Below are 21832 nucleotides of genomic sequence, written 5' to 3'. Positions count from 1 at the left end.
CTTGTTTGTAAGATAAAGTAGCGCTACCTTCTGAAAGTGTCACATTGAAAACTCGTGTAAATAAGATCTACATCTAGAAGTAGAACTATATCTAGAACTAGATGTACTGTAGAAGTGTAACTAAAACTATAACTAGATCTAGAAATAGAACTACTGTATATCTATACCTAGATCTAGAAATATTACAGTAATACCTAGGACTATAAGTAGAACCATATCTAGACCTAGATCTAGAGGTAGAACTATATCTAGAAGTAGATGCAGAACACTGTATGACTTGTTGTTTTCTGGCTTCTTCAGCATTTCAATTGATTTCACGCGTTTAAAAAATGGATTAATTCGTCCTGAGATTTTGGGAGCGCCGATTTCCCCCTTTTAACAGGCGATCGGGCTTCTGACGCACGGAACGGGGATGCGACCCTCACCCTACTGGCAGCACGTTTCAGTCCTTTCTGTAACACGCAGAAAAAGATGCGCATCCGACCTTCCGCGTTCGCACACCGTAAAGGGGGGAAAAATCCACGACACCACTCTTTGGAGAGAGAAGAGAGGCAATATTCGGGTGTACTTTAGATGAGTGTTAACTGAACTTTACACATATTGTTGTGCGAATTTCCGAAAATCGTAAGGCTGCGGATTATTATTAATAGCAGCTACTGTACATACCGTATTTTAAATACGTCCAGTTATTGTTATTCCCATAATAAAACTTCATTAATTGTATCCCGTGTGTCTATTGTGTATCTTGGATTAACTGTCCATTAAGTCCTTTCGGCGGAAAGACAGAGCCAATCCGGTGCACCACGGTGTCCACTGGGGCACGAGGAGCGCGCGCGGTAGGGGGACCCCCCAGGGGGATGCTAATCCAGCAACTGGTCCTCCGACCATGTATTGGATTGATGTTAGTCCGGAACAACAGGAGGACTGTCGATGCCACGTGAAGAGCTGAGAGCGCAGGTCGTTCAGCGCGCGCGACAGCACCACTGTTTCAAAAAGCATTAAATGCAAAAAGTGTGTAAAATAAATAAAATGAAGCACATTTGGCTCGAGAAGAACTGTCATCCTGTCCAGGGTCCAGTCTACTGCTTAGAATAATTTGTGGATCAAACACATCGTCGGGATGTAGGGGTCCGGAGTAACCCTGGACCAAGCATCTTTTGGGGTGGGGAGCGGACCCCTGAAGGAGAGGAACTCAAACCCAGAGGTTTTTTTTTTTTTTTTTTTTTTTCCCCTCTACGATATTTGCGGAGCGTAAGAGTCTCAAACCATCAATGAGCTCAACTCTCTAATTCTGGGCGGCGGGAGACGGAGTCACACCGTGGACACTGCGGTCACCGGGACTCCTGCTGTTCCCGCGTCCGCCGCTGGGCGGCGCTGCTCCGCTTCCTCTCGCGCGACCTGCGTAACGTGAGCGACGTCCTGCGTTCTGAGCAAACGCTCCGTTTCGGAAAGAGTTTCACCAAAAAGAAGGGGGGGGGCGGGGGTGCAAAAACACATCGTTTGCGTGCCATTTGCGTTTGTCGCCTCCACAGCAAACATTTAAATTGAACGCAAGATTTATCCGGCCTGGCTGCCAGGACGACTTGTTATGTGCACATATGATGATATGTATGTGAAGAAAGAGGTTATATCGATTAAAAAAATGGCGGTGTCCCAAATGTCGGATATTGCTCTTCGCGTCTGATGTAATTCACGTGACGAGCGTGGGCTTCTTAACGCTTGCGAGCGACCTAGTTTCCCGAGGCGTGTTGCTGTACGCGGTTAGATATATAATTTGCAGAATATAACGGAAGGAGGCCTTGTTTTTGTCCCTAAAAGGCGAGCTGGATCGACGCCATTTTGGCTCTCGGGCATCTCCCCCCTCGCGCTGCGGGTTTCTGAGCCACAATGGCGACCTGTCTGTCGGGCGATCTGCGCCGTGGCGTCGTCGGCTGTTAGAGCGGGGGATGGGGACGCGCTGTTTTTGTGTTGCATTCCTGCGGTGCGCGTGACCTCTGACCCCGTTGTTTGTGCCGTCGCCCCGATCGCGCTCTCGCATTCCACAGTGCGCGTTTCCTGCAGTATGCCACAGGCGCTCGCAGCTGCTGCGGCTCGCTCGTGTTCGTGGTCCCACTCGTACTCGTGGGGGTGCTCGTGCGCCCAGCGCCTCTTCTTCTTGGTCGCGTGAGCCGAGCGGGGAGCGGCGGTCGACGCACGGTGGACATTTTTTTTTTTCTTCTTCTTCTTGCAGCGCGCGGCGGAGCGCCTCGGCTTGTGTGACACCGAGCGGTTCGTAGACCGAGCGGCGCGGCGCAGGGACTTGGGAGCGAGACTCAGAGCGACTCGACTCGAGTGCGAGCAGCGGGAACGCGAGCGATCATCACGGTGCCCTGCCCTGCTGCGTGTCTGTGACAGACCGAGCCGTGTTTACAGACGAAGTCGAGGAGGACAAGGAAGGAGCAGCGCGAGGAGATGAAGGACAAACAGAAGAGAAAGAAGGAGCGCACGTGGGCCGAGGCGGCGCGCATGGTGAGGCTCGCTCGAGCTTTAAGTTTCGGAGCGCCGAAGGCTGCGAAGTAGCCCCCCCCCTGCCCTGGCTATCCCGCCGCCTGGCACTGTGGGGCAGCGGCGGCCGGGGCCTTAGATTAGTGTTCTCCGCCGGCCGGGGGCTGTCCGGGGAAGGAGAGGGGGAAGGAAGGGGGAGGGGAGCCGTGCTGCAGCCACACAGCCTGGGCACGGCTGAGAGGAGAAGTCAGGGAATATTCAATATAATAATAAAGTGGGAAGTGCGACAGCGACCCCCTGGGGGGCTCTCGGCGCGTTGCTTTTATCTGTGCACCGGCGTTGGCCGCTGGCGCAGGGAGCCTTTGTTAGCCCGCAGCTAAGAGCTAGCGGTGCTAAGCTAGGCTAACGGCGCTGTCAGCGCGCACGATGCTACGTACACTAGCGGTGCTAAGGCGGCTAACGGAGCAGCCCCCCCCCCCTTCAGACGTGTCTTTGGGGGGTGTGGGGGGAACGGCGCTTCTTTGGCGGCTCTTTGGTTCTCACACCCCGTGGAACTTGCTATCATCGTGCGCCAAGCGACCCCCTTGGCACCGGGGCCTGGTGGTGGTGGTGGTGGTGGCGGCGGCGGCGGCCTTAGGCTTAGCCTAGGCTTAGCCAGCTACTACTACTAGCTAGCTGCCAAACTCATAATAAACATCTTTTGTCAGGGTCGCCTTCAACAAAGTCACATGCATTCTTGCAGAACCGTTGACTCGTTGTTTCGCTGTCTTCCTGACCTGTATCATGATGTTCGCACACCTATGGTGTGTGTGTGTGTGTGTGTGTACCTTTGTTTGTGTAATAATGGTGTATTACAGTGTCTCTGCGGAGCCTTTGTCTTGTAGGTCTGTCATGATCACGCTTGTTGTTGTCTCCAGCCAGGGTTGTTCGGGTCGCGCGTCCAGGTAGACGCGACCGTCCGCGCCAGTGCGGGACGCGCTGCCGGCTCCACCCTGTATGTTGGAGGAGACGCTGCCGTACCTCGCGGTCTCCGGACTCTCCCGAGCGCCTCCGTTCCCCGTCGAGCTCGTAACGCCCGAAGCTGAGCTGCTTTAGCCCCGGGTCGTCAGCCTCGAGGAAGGTTCCGGGAAACCTGGATGTGCCTCGACGCTTCCGGCTGAGGTGTCTCATCTCTGTCCCCTGTAGCTTGGCAGCCCTTCGGCGCTTAGTTTGAACCCCGGGGGACGAGGGGCAGGCCGCACGGTGACGCGGACGGTCCTCCCGGTCCCCGTTGGTGGTCTAGGGACCGTCCAGGTTCGGTGACGCCTCGTTGCGCTGCTGCGGTCCCCGCCTCCGCATCATTGTTATCCCGGAAAATATTGCTGGATTTTGCCGGTCTCATCCTGGCAGACCTGAGGAGTCCGGAGGTAAAACGCCTCAGAGAAAGGTACGGCGATGCCCCTCTCCCCAGGGTGAAGGTCCTCTGTGGTAAAGCGCGGTATGCGGCGTGCTGTGTTTCAGGCTTTTGGGTATAGTCTCACGTAAGCTGTGTGCCTGACGGGCAGCATCGCCGAGAGATACGGACACCCCTGCCTGAGCGGAAATGGGTCATCTCCGGCAGTGCCCCAACCCCCCGGCTAAGGTGCAAGCCCCCGGCTCCGGAAGGTTCTGAGTTTCGCGCTCCCCAGCTGAGTCAAACCAGAGGCTGACGTCTAGTCCCCGAGTGACTTGCAGAGCTTGCAGTTTGCACATTCGTGTGCTCTGCTGCAGCTGGGTGTTCGGCGCACCTCTGCTCGAGCGAGAGGTGGTTGGTTCGTGGCCCTCCGGCACGCTACACGCCCATCGATGACAACACGAAAGCACCACACGTGTACCTCAGACGCGATGAGAAATCCCCTGTTCGCTCTAGTCCCCTGAGTCATTGTGGCTTGGGCTCGATGAAGGTCTCTTATTCGAACCACAGACTGGGTGGGGAGCGCCCGATTTAAACTGCACAGCGGACGATGTGAAGTTTTCCACTCGTAGGGAAGTAGCCCCCCCCTCCCCGCTTTCTCTCCTGTGTGTTCGTTTGCACGGCCGTTTTTAATGTGCGGATGTATGGCTGTTAACGTCTCCCGCTGCTGTAAGAAAGAGCAGCCTAGCAGCACAGCGGGGTCCTGCCTGCGAATCACACATTCTGATTCCTTAACTACTTATTCCAGCTGCTGACAGCAAGAAGGAATAATGTGATGCTTTGAGTTAGTGCTCGCATCGTTTTTTTCGATAGTAAAAGAGACGAAAATGCTTATGTCGGGAGTTATGCACTGGTTGCAAATTCATACTTAGTCTGTGGTGTTATGTAGTGTATGCTTGCGGAATTAGGTGCTTTCAGAGGTGTGTGTGTGTGTGTGTGTGTGTGTGTGTGTGTGTGTGTGTGTGGGGTCAAGCAATTCACCGCCTCCCTCCAGGTGTACAATTGGTAGCATAGTGGTTAGAGTTACTGCCTTGGATCCAAAGGTTGCAGGTTCAGTCCCCACCTCCAGCTGTAGTACCATTAAATTACCTTGCTGTGTAAATGGAAAATAATTGTAACCTTAACGCTAAGTCTTTTTGGGGAAAAGCTTCAGCTCGATTAATAAACGTGCGTGTGCACTTTCTGTGTGTGTTGGGGGGGTGGGGTGGCTTGGCTTTACTTCTCTGACAAATGGGAATTGAATTGCTCAAATGGAGGAAGCTGCGTGCGTGTCTCTGTGACTGTGTGTTCATGATTGGGAAAGAGAATTGGAAACGTGGTTCCAGAATGTTCTGTAGTGTCTGCAGCATGCCGCGTTGTATTCCACAAACACCACAGATGCAAATTTTGCTGTTCTTTCCAGCGCTCTTATTTGCTCGCGTTGTATAAACAGGGTTCGACTACACTCGGCCGTTCTCGTGTGCCGCTGCTGTTCCCCAGCCTGGAGATGGTGATGAGCTGGTGATGCATGGCTAACTGCGATGGGAGTAAAAATAAAATAGCCAGAGGACAGATGCTCGCTGATGGGTTTAGATGCTGCAGATACTGTAAGGTGCCCACCATGACACCAGGCGGCACTTGTCTGCTTTTGGACGACGTGCAGTAACTGGCTTTCGCTCCCCAACGGTGCCCCATGGGTCTGTCCCGGTCATAAGTACAGATTCAGTGCAGGGCTCATGCACCGGAGTATTGTAGGTGTTCCCATGGAACCTTGAGGCTCATGCTCTTCTGTCCTCCCTGCATAAGGAGACTGGGCTCTGTCAGAGGGGCTTGAGCGCCCGGGCCCTGAAAGGGCTCTTTGATGGCCCGAATACTTTTCCATTCAAAGCGGCTGTGTGTGCCGGCTGTCGACGAGGGCGAGCACAGGAGGACACAAGGAGCCTTCTTGGCCAGAGAGCGCAGCACACCACCAACATCCTGTTCGCCAGGCGTCACACTGGAGGCGCACTTCGGGATCGCTGCTCCAGCGTGTGTGTGGGTCAGGGTTAAGGGTAGGGTTTGGGTACTCCTTGTTGCACAATCCCTCCAGAGCACCGTGGGTTGCCATGTGTTGGGATGACCTTCACTAACTGGGCTTCATGAGCTCCAGCACGGTCCCAACTCTTGTGGTCATCAAAGACCAGGGCTTCCTTGCTGTCACTTCTGCTGGAAGTCAACTGTAGAAAAGGCATCATCTGAAGGCCAGTTGGTGGTAGCTGTAGTGTGAGGAAAAGCATCTGCTGAATGAGTGAATGTAGATGTAGTGTTTTTAAATAAACTAGTATTACGTGCTTGAAAACGATTGTGGTGTTGGCGCTGTCCGCGATTAAGCCGCTTTCAGTGCTGTCCTTTACATGACCTTTGTTGGCATTAGTAAGAGGATGCGTTAAGTCGCCTAAAGGGGGCTGTTTATCGTTGCGGTCCGAGGACCAACGCGTTCGCCCTTGTCTGCCATTGATGCCGCAGTGACCTCCATCCAAAGGGGGTGGAGTGCTCTAGCTCACATTCTCCCGTATTTTCTTTGGAGTGCTGTCGTTTTGAGGAAACTTCTTTTGCATCGTGTCACGTGGATCTCTGCCGAGTCCAGCGTCTTGTCTTGTCTTCCCACTTCTCTTTTCATGAGTGGTGCTGGTTCCCATGTCAGGATTTATGGTGTTGCATTGCATCTTGTCCCTGTGGTGTCTGTCGATGTGAGATGTTCACATTGACTCATGTTGTACCTTGTTTTTGGGTGCCCTCTCTGTTCTAACGTGGCACAAGTACAGTGCATAAATGGTGTAAGATGAGTGCAAACTGTAGGACGTGCAAACGGATCAGAACCACCATGATGCCTGCAGCACAGGATCATTAGTTAAACCTCCAAAATGATTTAATTTCATCGCTCACCTGTCAGTCGAACTTGCTCAGCAATGCAGGTTGGAGTCTCTGCTGTCAAGTTGGATAATGAACAAGTTGAGTAATTTCGCTAAATCAGGTTAACTCTAGTAGTCTTTGAAAGCCTTTCTGCCTTTGGACACGAGAGAATGTAAATGTAGTGTTTTTTTACTTTGATTACAGTTCAAGTATGAATCAAACAGAGCCCCACACACAAAGTCCGAAACCGCTTGTCCCGAGCGGGGTCGCGGCGAGCCGGAGCCTAACCCGCCAATACAGGGCATGAGGTTGGAGGGGGAGGAGGCACATCCAGGGCGGGACACCAGTCCACTGCAAGGCACTTCAAGCAGGGCTTGAACCCCAGAACCACCAGAGAGCAGGATCCGGCCAAACCTGCTGCGCCACCCCTCCCAAACAGAGCCAGCTGGATATGTGTAGTTCTTAGATACAGGTGAATTTCCCCCTCCACATGTATCCTTTTCCAGACTGTGCCCTCGCACAGGTCATCGGCAGAGCATCAGAGGCACGGCGCGAGGTTTAGACGCGGCGTTCTAGTTAAACTGTTACCTGACGATTGCATCGTGTCACAGAGGGACTTTTGCAGTTGTCCTCATAACAAATTAGCTGATGTCGTTAATTTTCACTGCTGTCATTTTTTGTGCCTGCTGGATTGGGTGTGCTTGTTATAAACAAAGTCGCTCACGCCGATTGGAGGCGCCGTCACCGAAGGCCCGGTGGGGGTTTCAGTTGAGTCCTGAGCGACTGGCCTGCTCGGGGTGTAACGCAGCCATGGGCCAACAGAAGTGTGTATCAGTGCAGCACACTTCCTCGTGTGCACTGTCTCAAATTTACAGTTGTTGTGTGGTGCAGAAATGGCAGTGTTTGGTGTTTTGTTTAGACGGGTGTTTCTGTTGTTGTAAAGTTGCATGTACCCACGTGTGTCAAATGTATGTCAGATGTTGCTTTGGAGAAAGTGTCTGCTAAATGAATAAATGGGTTCACGTTTTACGTGTATATAAATTCATTTGACACTTGGAAGCCACTCAGTGTTAATGTGTTTCGTTCTTTACTCATTTGTACAGGAGGGTATTTTTGGTGCTGCAGCTTTAGGGTAAGTGCCTTGCTCAGGAGCGCTACAGCTGGAGGTGAGATTTGAACCTGTGTTCACAGGGTCCAAAGACAGCAGTTGTCACCACTCTGCCACCTTTTTAGAAATAAAACAGTGGTGAGTCTCTGTGTGCTCCTCTCTGTAGATGGACCATCTCTAAACGCAGCTGACATAAATACAAGCGTTCTGGGTTTCTGCTCTCGGGTCCAGACCTCTTCCAGACAGCCTGAGTGGGCGTCTGGGAGACGTCAGCCGGTGGGGGAGCCCAGCAGGTACTGTTTGACTCAGTCCAGAAGCGGTGCTGTGTGACAGTTTACTGGGGCCTTCCCCATCTGTATCTCCCATCATGCTGGGGTAGCTGGTGGTGAACTGGTTAGAGCTGCTGCCTTCTTTGCATTGAAAGGTTGCCAGTTGAAATCTCACCTACTGCTGTAGCGCCCTGGAGCAGAATTGGTAAGTAATTGTATGTAGTTTAATGTTGCAAGTCACTTTGGAGAAAAGGGTCAGCTGAATGTAGTAATAATAATAATAATAATATAATAATCATGCTCCTGGAAGAACACAGGGACATCCCCTCACCCCAGTACACGCAGACCTCTGAAAGTGTTTCAGTAGCATGCAGCAGTTTAGGTTTCTGTATGTGTGAAAAAGAGAGGGAGGAGGTCTGAGCCACCAACACGGCACTCGGAGCTGGTCTGACAGGAACGGGAGTTCTCCCCGAAAGGGCCTTTGACCGCCCTTTGCTTCCAGAGCAAGGTGGAAATGCAGAGCAGCGTGCTGTGAGACTGCGCAGCTGGGCTTTTTGGGGCTTTTGCTGTGGTCTGTCGGGCCCAGGCCCTCAAGGGGCTTTCTTTCACGGGGCATTTTTAGAAACGCAACCGCTTACGCCGAGAAGCACTTTCCGCACACGCCGTGAGCGAGGTGGCCTCCTGTCGTCGTTTGTGCAACGTGCAGGAGGGTCTGTTCCTCTCTACCCGTGCTCAACTCCGCCCTTCCTGGCCTTGCCTAGCCGCGTCGACCGGCCACCACCCCTCCCCCGGGTTCAGTTTCCTGTTTTAGCCTGTCCGTTTCCTCTTTGACAGCATCCCTCGCACAGGAAGTGGCCTGCAGCCAATGGGGTGTGATGCTAGAGACCAGTTTCATTGTCTCCTCCACACAGCGGTCTCTGTTTGGAAGAAGTTCAGGGGTTGTCATATACTTTGGCTTGCTTCAGTTTATTAAGAAACTTGTGACGACCGGAAGGCTATAAGTTCCTGTCCCAGGAAGGGCACCGCTGCTGCTCTCTGCCTCATTTGTGTTCTGCTTCATGTGATGTTTCTCGATTAAACAGAAGCTATAAAGCAGTTTGTTTGATAAAAGGTGTGATGTGACATCTGTTCAATGTCCTGTTGGTAAGAGCATCTCGCAGTGAAATAAAACCAAAAGCCATACGTGACTTTGCAGACACCACTGTTTTTACAGCGCGAGGGTTACGGGTTGGAACGTGGCCTTAGCCGGGTTCTGTACAGCTTGCACGTTCTCCCAGTGTTTATGTGCTTTTGCAGATGGACTGACGACACTGCGTCACTCATCATATGAATGTGAGCACACGAGCGCCCCACAGTTGGTGTTAGCGCTCCCCTAAAGCGGTGGCTGTTGAACATGGCTGGTTCTAATAGTTATGGTAGCACGTCTCAGATTTTTGCCTTGTTGTGTTGTTTGAGGTCATTTTGATGCAGCATCTCAGTCAGGTGAAGTATTAGTTGGCCCGATCTAGTTGTCATGGTTACCGTGCTTTGCATCCCGCCTCCTCGGCAGCGCTGTTGTAAAGGCAGGTGCCGCTCTGTGTGTGTGTGTGTGTGTGTGTGTGTGTGTGTGTGTGTGTGTGTGTGTGTGTGTGTGTGTGTGTGCGCGTGCAACGCTCACTGCTGCATGTTTTCAGGCATACGGTAAAATCGATGGCTGCCGGGTCCAGACAAATTCAGTAATAATGTGAGAGGTGATGTGGAGAGCGACTGGCTGCCAAGCCCCCCGTTTTTTTTTTTTGTGTGTATACGCCTGCCCCTCCCCCCCTTCAACACCGTGTCCTGTCACGCTCTGTGAGACGTCCACGGTTTGAAGCCTCATGCTCGTGTTTGCTCTAATTGGTGGAGGTGTTGTGTGAGTGCAGTCATCTGGCACGGCTTTAAACATCTTCCCAAAAGCGTGGACTGTGGCACAGTGTTGATGGGGGGGGTGTTGTTTACACTGCGCTGTTCAGCTGCATTGTAGTCACATTCTCCATGAAAAACACACACGTACATTTATTTAAAAACAAAAAAGGGGGGTGAACTTAATAAGGGGAAAACAAGCGTGGGGTTTCGTTTTTGGAAGCTGACTTTGAAAGTTCATTCGTTAGTGTTGAGAAATTGAAGGGCAGCCATGACCTTAGTGTTTGTGGAAGAGAGGTGCAGCAAATGATGCAGTTTGTGCTGAGTTGGTCCCAGGAGAACAGGACACGGCACACCAGTCGCTGCCTTCTCTCCAGCCTCTCCAGTGCATCTCTGTGGCCTTTGACCTCTTGGCTGCAGTACCTTTGTTGTTTTCTCATGCCTTTGTCCAAGGGAGCTATGCGGAGCTTGGGACAGAATTGTGAACTCTCTAGAACATTCCTCTGCAGACAGCTGCCTTTTTGGTTTGGCTGCGTGTTTACTCAGAAATTGAAGCCATATGCCTTGGTGCTGACTTGGGAGAGTCCAGACATAGTTTGTGAGATGTTTGTTCCAGACAAATGCAGCTTGTGATTTATTCACGCACGTGCTCTTTGTTTCTCGCCCTTTCTGGAACAGGTGCTAGAGAATTTTTCCGATGCCCCTATGACACCCAAACAGATACTGCATGTCATTCAGACCAAGGGTCTCAAGGAGATGAGGTAAGCCCTTTTCCTGCCCCTTGAAATGGAATCTAGTGGGAAGGTGGCCTTCCTGAGCAGCTGGTGGACACAAATGTGTAGGATGCCTTTTTAACTTATTTTTTCCGGTAGTTAACAGTATGAAGGGACGTCACTGACGTGTTTTTAATTTTTTTTTTCCTCCTTCCCAACAACGTTTCTCCATCTGCGGTGTTGCGAACGTCTGCCCTTCAAAGGAGGTAAGATCAGTCTTCGGGAGAGTGAGGGTTCGCAGGTAAACCGGGCAGTTTTCTTAGTCTTTGCTGAAAACATGCATGGTTCTAATCCCGATGCGTTCCTCCCCCCACCCCCAGTGGCACGGCACCCCTCGCCTGCCTGGTGACCATGCTGCACTCCCAGGTCCGTGGTGACAGGGTCAAGAACAGCATCTTCTTCAAGCTGCCTGGGCGCATGAGCCTCTTCACACTTAAGGTACTGCTATTTACATGTATTCATTTAGCTGACGCTTTTCTCCAAAGTGACTTAACAATGTTAAGGTCTCAGTTATTTACTCATTTTTACAGCTGGGCAATTTTACTGGAGAAATTTTAGGGTAAGTGCCTTGCTTAAGGGTACTACAGCCGGAGGTGGGGATCAAACCTGCATCCTTGGGATCCAAAGGCAGTAGCTCTAACCACTACATTACCAGCTGCTACCATGATTTTGTGAAAAATCTTAATTTTCACCCAAAATTTCAGGAAAAATTGCCTAGCATGGTTAAAGAAGATTGCAACTTGGGACTTAGTAGAAAGAATCTTAGAGCTAAAACTGTAAGCTGCCCCGAAGAGAACATCAGTTAAAGTAATAAATAGCTAATTAGGCTGAATTGTTGTTCTAATGGTATAAACAAGGAAAAACTTGTTTTGTAATGTACAGCTGGCGATAAGTAGGCATTTCTTTGTGCCCTAAGGGTTGTAATCTGTTGTTGGTGAGCTGTTTCCTCAAGTATATGGTTGTTATCAATAAACCAGGGATTAAATAAAGCGCAGCTCCAATGAACACAATAAAATAAAGAAAAATGGGATAAATTTCAGCGATTTGTTGCCCTGTTCCTGCCACCTGAGTGCTGAGACACCAAGAAGGGAGTGTATTGCCTTGTGTTATGAAGGAGTGCGTTGTAGCTGAGCTGCTGACCTGTGTCCCTGGCCGCCCTTGTGTAGAAAAGGTGACCTCAGTGGCAGTTGAGGTTTTGCTGTGGACTTCTGGCTCTATAGGATCATGCGTTCATGTCGACTTGCGTCTCTTATCGGGCGGTACAAAAGTTGCCTGGTGTCCAGGAATATGAAAGGGCATTAGTGAAGTGGTTTGTGTCAGCAATTCAGAAGGCGGTGACAGCAGTGGTTGACGCTCTGTTGGCGTGGAACAGGACCTCACCTGCCTTCTGCAGCAGCTCTCTAAATGTCAGGTGTTGAGCAGCCCGAGGTGCTCTAACGTGAGCCATGCCCCTCGTGCAGAAGAACGCCCTCCAGTGGACGAAGGGACCCGCAGGAGCGGAACCTGCTGAAGCGGCCGGCGCTGCGACGGGGCCAGGAGCCGGAACTGGGGAAAGTGGCGAACAGGAAAGCTGCGATTCGACCGAGACGACAGCCGCCAGCGGGGAGAACGACGGTGCGTACGCTCCGCTTCCTGGAGAAATGCTGGGAGGGGGCCGACCTTGGCCTTGTGTGGCCACAAGCGCGCGTGCAGTGAGTGGGTGTCCCTTGCTGTGTAAGTGCAGTTTACCTTTAAACATTCGTGTCCCTGGCGCAGTACTGGTGCTCTGTGGGTGTGAAGGCTGTGCAGCATATTAGAGATTTCTGGTGAAGAATGAATGATTTGTGCTATGCCGCAGAGCTGGGGCGTGGACTTGGTCTAAGTGGTGGTGTTACCCTCAACAGTTTGAGACCACTCAACGCAGTGAGACTGGGGGGCCTCCCCAAGGGAGATGTGCCCCAGAATTGCTGAAAATGATGCTTGCAGTGGATAGAAGAAAGCAGAAACAGTTTCAAAATGCCCCTGGGAAGAGACAAGACATACATTTCTGTGTAAAAGCCCAGACAAGTGTGGACGTGGGCGTTTCCATGGTAACGGTGTGCGTGACCTGGCTGCCGTTGACCGGGACTAAAGGGTCTGAAACAGCCGTATGTGTATTTTGAGGTTGCACGTGAGTGTTCATTATAGAAAGGTTGCTCCTGAAGGCTTTTCCAGCATTGTTGCACATTGCCAGAATATCTGAGCCCTGCTTCTTGGAGTGCACATGCGGTAAAATATCATCTAAATGTTGTACCATCAGTGGTAAGCATTTCTCCACAGAAGTCTGAGTGTTTCTGTAACAGACACTTCTCTAGAATTCAGTTAAATAGTGTAAAGTGGTGTAATTCTTGGCCATTGTTTCCCACTGTCCCTAGTGGAGCTAAAGCCAGTACGTTGGGGTCACTAACCACGTTAGGGGTGTGTGTCTGTGTGTGTGGGGGGTGAAAGTATTTCCGGTTGTGATCCGGACTGACGCATCCTGCTCCTGCCCTCCAGCATCTGTGGATGAAACCTCATCCAGTGCCTCATGCTCCACAGAGCCCCAGCCTCGCCTGAGCCGCTCTTCACAGGTGAGTCTGCACATACACACCTGACCAGGTGAGATAGTGCTGAAGAAGAGTGAGTGAGTGAGTGAGAGCGAGATATGACAGTGTGATTTTTGGGTCCTCAGGGTTTCTGGGTGACACACACTCTCTCTCTCTCTCTCTCTCGCAGTCGAGCAGACAGAGGAAGAAGGCTGTGATGATGCCACGCGTTGTCCTCACGCCCCTCAAAGTCAACGGAGAGCATGTCCCACCAGGTTAAGGCCGGGTCCTCCTCACTCAGGCCCTTCCCCCATGTCCCCTGCCAGCTCTCACCCCACCCCCTTTCTCTTCCACTTGCTTCAGTGGGTTCAATGAAAACTTCAGTGGTTCATAGAAACTTCTGCCCAAATTGTGAACACGTTCACATATTCCTCTCAGCCTCTCTCTCCTTGTTTGGCCTGTGCCTCATTGTGTGTGGCCGATTCAGCCATGAGCGCTGAACTGCTCATTGACTGGTTTGTTTCGGCTGCGGTGTGACCAGTAACCGTGCAAAACCTGCCCCCGTTTTTGTTGTTCTGATCAGGAAGCTGGATACAGGAGGTCCTCTTCACAGCTCCTATAGCTGCATGTCTGTGACTGTCAGCCCTCATCAGCTAGTCTTACATCACTAGGTCACCAGCAGTAAACCAGTTACGTAGTCGGTTCTTCACGTATTCCTCACCTTAATTGTTGCAGTCACATTGTGCCATGTGATATATATAAGAGCTGATTGTGTCAGTCTGCAAAACGGCTTCAGGAAGTTGTATGGTGAAGTTGACGGGGAGTTCCCGTCCCTGTCATGTTTGAGAGAGAGAGAGTGTGTGAGAGAGAGAGAGAGAGAGAGAGAGAGAGAGAGAGAGAGAGAGAGAGAGAGAGAGAGAGAGAGATATATCTGGCTGGAGATTGAAAAGCCGATGGTTCTAATGGCTGCGCGCTGATTTGGAGCCGCGCTCGTCGTGTCATTTTCCAGTGGTTGAGCTGGTGTGCTGGCGCTGCCCTCCTCTGTACGTTTCCCTTGGGTCTCTGAGCTCCACGACTTGTGTCCATCTGCGTGTCACTAGAGCGCCCCCTTCCTCCTCTTCCTCCTCCTCCTCCTGCTGCTTCTACGCCCCCCCCCATCCCAATACCAGCCAGCCTGTGTGCCCCCATCCTGTCCCCGGGGCCCATGTTTGACGACCTCTCCCCGCCCCCCGCAGGACTCCCAGGGAAGCGCAGGGAAGGGTCGGGGGGGGCCTCGGGGTCCCGGCCCCCGCTGTGCAGCCGCTCCGAGCTGGGCTGGAGGCACGGCCAGCGCTTCAAGAGCATGCGCGCCCTCCGTTCAGGTACCAGGGGCAGCCCTGCCCCATCCCCCTCCCCTCATCCGCACGAGGGTGGCCTGAGCCCACGTTGCCGGCGTGTTGCGCCCTCAGGTGGAAAGTGTGAGGACAGCAGCCTCTGTGGCGTGAAACAAGAATGTGTGGGATCTAAATGCTGATGTCCTCAGCATCTCCTGTGTGGCTCCTGCACTGTGTTGGTTTTGCTTGGTTTGGGAATCGCGGTCCCGTGAGGCTCTGGGGGGAGGGGGGCTGCCAAGATGGGTCACACGCTCACTTATAAGCAGGTGGGCTCATGGGTAACAAGCTCGTGGGGGTCCATATGTTGCGCAGAAGAACTTAACCCCATGTTCTGGCGCTCCGCAGGGCCTATGAAGAGAAGCCGAGGTGTGGAGGTGGACTTTGAGACGCCAGGCTCCATCCTGGTGAACACCAACATCCGTGCCCTCATCAACACTCGCACCTTCGCTGCCTTCCCTCCTCACTATCAGCAGCAACTGCTCATGCTTCTCCCGGAAGTGGATCGCCAGGTAGGCTCGCACCTGACCAACCTGGCTCCTTTGAACTCATTCGCATCCATTGGGTCTTAGCTTCTCGTTGGGTCTTGACTCATATCAGGCTGCGTGCCCCGTGTACCAGCGTGATTCTGACCCAGTCTACCCCCCGATTCAGGTTGGCCCCGATGGCCTGGCCCGTCTCAGCAGCTCAGCGCTCAACAACGAGTTTTTCACCCATGCCTCTCAGAGCTGGAAGGAGAGGCTTGCTGAAGGTACAGCTCAGGGGACCCTGGGTGGAGGGGGGTTTGGCTCTGAGCAAAGATGCTGCTGTTGTGTTTAAGTAGCTCAGTGTTGTTTGAACCATCAGCAGCCAGTTTTTCACACTGCAGAGACACAGGAGACAGAAGTCTAAATTCAGCTCACTTCCATGGTGTTTACTGCCCCGTCTGCTGTTCTTGAGTGTCGGTGGTTAATAACAACAAGATGAGGAATTTTAAACATTTATGGGACAATCAGTCAGCAATCAGCATTGAACAGGAGTTTGTGGAGACAAAGAATTGATGCATTTCATTCATTTTAAATTAGTTTAAATGTAGCTCAAAGTCAGTGAAACATAAGTCCTAGAATGTTTATTATAGCTGTCAGATATTTTTAAAAGAACTGAACCGGAGAATCAATTGCAGGACATGTATTGCTTAAGGTTTTGTTTATTGCTACATAATGGTAAAGAGAAGCAATGTACAAACAAACGGAGCCTCCCTTTTTGTGTGAGATACTCACCGGCCACTTTATTAGGTTCATCTGTTCAAGTGCTTGTTAACGCAAATATCTAATCAGCCAATCACATGGCAGCATCTCAATGCATTTTGGCATGTAGACATGGTCAAGATGATCTGAAGTTCAAACTGAGCATCAGAATGGGGAAGAAAGGTGATTTAAGTGACTTCGAACGTGGCATGGTTGTTGGTGCCAGACGAGCTGGTCTGAGTATTTCAGAAACTGCTGATCTACTGGGATTTTCACACGCAACCATCTCTAGGCTTTACAGAGAATTGTCAGAAAAGGAGAAAATATCCAGTGAGCGGCAGTTCTGTGGGCAAAAATGCCTTGTTGATGCCAGAGGTCAGAGGAGAATGGCTAGACTGGTTTGAGCTGATAGAAAGGCAACAGTAACTCAAATAACCACTCATTACATCCGAGGTATGCAGAAGAGCATCTCTGAACGCACAACATGTCGAACCTTGAAGCAGATGGGCTACAGCAGCAGAAGACCACACCAGGTGCCACTCCTGTCAGCTAAGAACAGGAAACTGAGGCTAGAATTCGCATGGGCTCGCCAAAATTGGACAATAGATTGGAAAAAACGTTGCCTGGTCTGATGAGTCTCGATTTCTGCGTGATGCTATTATGTCAATATGGACCAAAATCTCTTGAGGAATGTGACAGGGTAAGAAGTGCCTGCAGTGGGAAATGGTTTAGGTGAAGTACTGTGTGTTTGACACCTGCAGGTGAGTTCACCCACGAGATGCAGGCACGCTTCCGCCAAGAGATGGAGAAAGAAAAGAAGGTAGAGGCCTGGAAGGAGAAGTTCTTTGAGGAATACCATGGGCAAAAGTAAGCTACCTTCACGGTGCTCCCTGCTTCTGTTTCCCTGGTGATGCTAAACCTGTTGGGCTGGTGTAAATGGTGTGAAGTGCAGTGTGAAACCTGCTGGAACTGTCAGCATGGGGTGACTGCTGTTTCTGTTGTGTTCAGGTCTGGCTTGACCCAGGAGGAGTCCCTCAAGCTGACGATGGACGACGGAGACGATGTGGTGGGCAGGGATGTGGCCGGCGAAACGCTAGCAGGGGCAACAACGGCTGCCACTGTGGCCCCCAAACGGCGCAGTGTAGGGCGGCGGCGGCGAGATGGGCGCATGCGCAGACGTTCTCGGGCCGACCTGAGGCGGCGGGCCCGGCGGCCGCTCTGCAAGGTGGCGCCGGCGACGGAGCCAACGGAAAAGCAGCTGTCCTCGGACACCTCAGCACCCACGCCCACCCCCTCGTCCACGTCGGAGGCCAGCGGTGCCCCCACAGAGGTTGTCCTCCAGACAGAGTCTGGAGCTGAGCTGCACGACATCCCCACTTCCCCCGCTGTTGCCACGGAGCCGGAACCTGAAGTGTCCACCCGGCTGTCCCCAGAGGTGGCAGAGGTCTCCACGGTGTCCTCCTCGTCAGACTCACCCTCTCCTTCCTGCTCGTCCTCTCCCTCGTCGTCCTCGGAGAGACGGGGCTCCTTCACCACCGGATCAGACGCGCCTGCCGCCGCCGCCAGCCCTCTGGACCAAGGTACCTCCTGCATTAGTGGCGATGCCTCGGCCAGCGCCAGCCGTGACAGCAGCCCAGCAACAAGCCCAGCCAGCCCCGTGGCGCCGGCCAAGGAGCAGAAGAGGAGGGCCGAGGAGCCCCAGGGCCACAGCAGCTTTCCCGAGAAGAGGCCGCGTCTCGATGACCGTCAGTCCTTTCGTAACACAGTTGACTGTGTTCACTCCGAAAAGCCCCAGCCCACAACGGAAGAACCCAAGGTCCCACCGATCCGGGTACGAGCTCGTCCTCTCGCTCTCTTTGAGTTATGCGGGATCCATTTCACCTGTCCATGCAGTAGCCACACCCCTCCTGTGTGTGTGTGTGTGTGTGTGTGTTTTTTTTTTTTTTTTTTGCTGGGCAGAGAAACGAGAGCAGTGTCTTTAAGATTAAACCAGCCTTTGCTGAAAGGCTGGAATTTTTGACCAAACACCGCAGTGCAGGAGGGAGACCATTTCACACTTCAGTTATAAATATACTGCTAGAGTAATGGTGATGCAATGGAAGCCGAAATCTGTGTGATATATTCAGTATAGTAAAGTCACGATTGTGTAATTTAAAGCTAAAATTAAGGGCAATGGCCAGCCTTACTAAGCTTGCCGGTGTTTCTCTTTTTCCTCTCTTCCAAGATTCAGCTCTCCCGAATCAAACCGCCGTGGGTTAAGGGTCCGCCAACCTACCAGATCTGTCCCCGCATTGTGCCCCCCGGCGAGGGCTCCCGTCGCTGCGGCACCGGCGCTCGCACCCTGGCCGACATCAAGGCTCGTGCTCAGCAGGCCCGAGCCCAGCGTGAGGCCGCTGCTGCTGTTGCAGCCACTGGGGACGGGGCAGGGCCGGGCGGGGCAGGCCCGGGGGGCGGTGCTGGAGTATCGGATCGCGGCAGCACCAGCCGGCGCACCAGAGAGCACCCGGGCCCCGTCGAACCTGGAGGGGCGGGGGGCGGCGGGGGAGGAAGAGCGAGCCACCCGGAGGAGCAGGGAGTGGCTCCGCACACTCATCATCCAGGAACACAACTACAGCTGCCCTCTGTAGAGCTCACAGCTCCGCCCTCTTCACAGCCATGCCCAGAGACACTGTGTGATGCTCCAGCAGAGGGAGGCCCTGAGGTGACCTTGCCGGAAGAGGTGTCCGTGTCTACAGGAGAGCTCAGCCCCCTGGGCGCCACCTTGGACACGCCAGCGCTGTCAGGCATCGAAACAGAGGCGGGGACATCCCCAGATGAGGAGGCTGAGGAAGGCGATGCCCAGGACTCCTCATGTGACCCCATCCCTGAGTGCAGGGCAGTCATCTTGTCGGGCAGCCAGAGCAGCTCGGGTGCACTGCCTCTCCTGGCACCCACCTCCATCCCAGACACACTACCCAGGTTTGGAGCCCGTGGTGTGGATGTCATAAGGACTCTAGCCTCCGTTCAGCCCTCGGAAGGGGAGAACGCTGGTGACAAGCTACCGGAGGGCAGCATGGCTCATAGCTCTGTGGGTGCGGTTTCGGACGATTGTCAGCAGAAGCCAGAGTCCAAGGAGACATCTCCTAAGCTCAGTAATGGAAGGAGTGAGGAAGAGAGCGATGAGGAAGGAGCCCCGGAGCTGTGTGGCCCAGAAGCAGCTCTTCCCGCTCCAGTGGACTGCCAGGTCGGTCCCGGGCCACCGCAGCTTCCCAGTAGTGTTGATGAGGACCTGGGCAGGGACAGCGACTCCACAGAGACCGCCTCGGACTTCGAGAACGAGACCAATGAGGACTCGAGTGACTGGTGCCTGGAGTCGAATTCAAAGAAGGTCCATGTTGTAATGGCCGGCCCAGTTGTGGCCCTTTCTTCAAAGGCTGATGATGGAGTCGGCTACACCCAAAACCCCGCCCACAACCAGCCTCAACTGTCAGATGCCCCTCAGAGCCAGCCAGTCAATCAGGCCCACTCTCCGAGCGCCACCCGTAGCCAGTTAATAAGCCAGGCCCATCATGCGAGCCCCCCGCTGAAGCAGGCAGCCATTGCTGCCCTCAGCCAGCCTGTGCAGAGCCCTCCCCAGAATCGGGCTGTGGTGCCGGCCCACCTTCAGCTGGAGAGGAACCAGATTGCCCCCGTGGTGCTGAAGGCCGGAGACGCTGACAGTTCATGGAGTAGAGCCGACGCAGACGAATGCAGGACCCAGGGGAAAGTTCCCGTGCCCCCCACTGAGGACTGCAGGGCCTCGCTGAGACTGACCAGTACCGCTAGCGCCCCCAGGAAGGTCGTCAGCTCCGTGCGGCCGCTTTCCTCTGTAGAGGCCAACAACCCGCTGGTGACGCAGCTGCTGCAGGGGAGCCTGCCCCTGGAGAAGGTGCTGCCCCAGCCCCACTCGGGCAGCAAGCTGGAGATCAGCCGCCTGCCGGCCACTGTGCCGGCAGCAGGTCTTCCCCAACTGCAGCCCCACAGTACCGCCCGGCTGGAGCCAGGCCGCCATCCCAGCGGGCAAACCAGGAACCCGGTGCTCCGGCCTCGGGGTGCACCCAGTCCTCCGGAGTCACTTGGCCCCGAAACGTTCCCCGAGCTATTGGCTCAGAGTCACATCAAGACTCCAGTGTCCCGTGCCTCCTCCGCAATGGGGCGGAGCTGTGGCTCAGCCCCTCCCCCTCCAGCACCTAGGTCGCTGCAGCTGCAGGAACAGCGGCGTGATGTGTCGCAGCACATTGCCGCGGTGGGGGCGGTGCCTGTGATCACGGCACTTTCATCCTCCCGGCGGGCCTCAGACTTCAACCAGAACACGGCCTTTGATCCCGCACCGGTCAAGGAGCCATCTGCAACGGAGCCACCCCAAGACGGCGTCCCAGAGAGACCCCATGGCCAGCCACACCCGAGCACGTCACAGCCGCACTGCCGTGCTGTGGCAGAGACTCCTTCCCCACCGCACGGGGACCTGTGCCCCTCGGAGGTTGTCCCCACCGTTAAGATCGATTGGCGGCCCAAACCGAGCCCCCAGTTGTCCCCTGCGCCGGCACCTACCGTCAAGAACGAAGCAGCACGACCCTCCTGTCAGGCCCTCGCCAAGAGCGCCGCTTCCGTCATCACCAAAAAAGAGCCGCAGAACTGTGCGGAATTGCGCGATCCCTTCCCGGGGGCACCAGGGGGCGCTATGGAGAGCCTGCGCAACATGGAGATGTCCCTGGTGCGGATGGCTAAGAAGGAGCAGGGCAAAGCGTACGCACGGCCCACGGACTCCACCTCGCCGTCCTCCTCGGTGCCCTTCCAGGTGAGCCTACAGCAGCAGCTCTACGGCAAGCTGCCCAAGCTGCCCCCTGGTGGCGGGAGCGGTGGAACTTTCAGCTACACGGCCAATGTGTCGGTCGTGGACGGCAGCGGCTTTTCGCGCAACATCGCAGACGGCGTCCTGCAGCTGCGGCAGCGTGCCGGTTCCGGCGCCTCGCTCAGCATCCAGGCGTTCGCGGAAAGCACGGCCGACGAAGTGGCGCTCAAGTGCTCCTGCAGACTCAAGGCCATGATCATGTGCCAGGGCTGCGGCGCCTTCTGCCACGACGACTGCATCGGGCCCTCCAAACTGTGCGTGTCCTGCCTTGTGGTCAGATAGTACCCCTCAGGCAATGTGCCCACGTTGCCCCGCGCCTTGGTGGATAGGGCGGGGCACAGGAAATATCGTCTTGTATGATAAAATCGGTCTGTATTTTTGTTGCATATTTTTTCTAAATCTGTTATGGTTGTTGATGTTATGTGAATTTATAGGGCATGATTGCTTATAAATCGTGCCTTTCTTTGAGTTTCATTATTATTATTATTATTATTATTATTATTATTATTGTTGTTGTTATTATTGTTATTATTCACAATAACATTTACCTCATCTCCTCCGACACCATCAGTGTTGCGTCGGTCGCGGTCGTTCCCTCTTCTCCAGTTCAGCTTCAGTGCACTTTGCACGTTGGGGAGATTTGTGTGTCTTTGTCTCACAAAGAAATATTTTTTTATTCATTAAACAAGTGAATTACGTTTAGTTTTTCTAAGTCCTTTCGTTTGCCTTTATTTTGGAGCTACATCTGTATTGGGCAGTAAAGCACAGTATTCTAATAAACCTGGCATTGAGCCCGTTCCTTCAAAGCCGTGTCCATCTCCTGGACGCCACTTGCTTGTCTCGTCTCTGAATGATGTGGTCGGTCGCCAAGACCGTATGGCGGCACGCAGGGACGATGGGCTGCCGAGACTTGACCGGGCGCTGGAGACGGGCATCGGTGGGACACCGGGGGTACGGTCAAACCTGAGATTTGTGGTGAGTCCCCCCCCCTTTTCCTCCTGGGCT

General features: G+C 53.5%; 1 protein-coding gene across 6 annotated transcripts; it reads left to right on the top strand.

Moving 5' to 3' along the window:
- The first annotated feature begins 1388 nt into the window (after positions 1-1388).
- Positions 1389-21621, top strand: asxl1 (ASXL transcriptional regulator 1). 6 transcript variants are annotated; one of them, XM_029252068.1, is made up of 13 exons: positions 1389-1407; positions 2231-2508; positions 10724-10807; positions 11137-11256; positions 12279-12432; positions 13333-13406; positions 13552-13636; positions 14597-14722; positions 15080-15243; positions 15386-15482; positions 16719-16824; positions 16966-17788; positions 18182-21621. In XM_029252068.1, exons 2-13 carry the CDS (start codon positions 2452-2454, stop codon positions 21107-21109), a joined length of 4818 nt encoding a protein of 1605 aa, XP_029107901.1. In that variant the 5' UTR covers positions 1389-1407; positions 2231-2451; the 3' UTR covers positions 21110-21621. The 6 variants fall into 6 exon arrangements, with proteins under 6 accessions (XP_029107901.1, XP_029107900.1, XP_029107902.1 ...); XM_029252067.1 differs by lacking the exon at positions 1389-1407 and adding an exon at positions 1428-1608; XM_029252069.1 differs by lacking the exon at positions 1389-1407 and having other exon boundaries at positions 1428-2508; positions 18188-21621.
- The last annotated feature ends 211 nt before the right edge of the window (positions 21622-21832 follow it).

This window comes from Scleropages formosus, chromosome 5, assembly GCF_900964775.1.
Source record: "Scleropages formosus chromosome 5, fSclFor1.1, whole genome shotgun sequence".
Lineage (NCBI taxonomy): Eukaryota > Metazoa > Chordata > Actinopteri > Osteoglossiformes > Osteoglossidae > Scleropages > Scleropages formosus.
The sequence above is the reverse complement of the archived record's forward strand: the minus strand, read 5'-3'. Positions and strand labels throughout refer to the sequence as shown.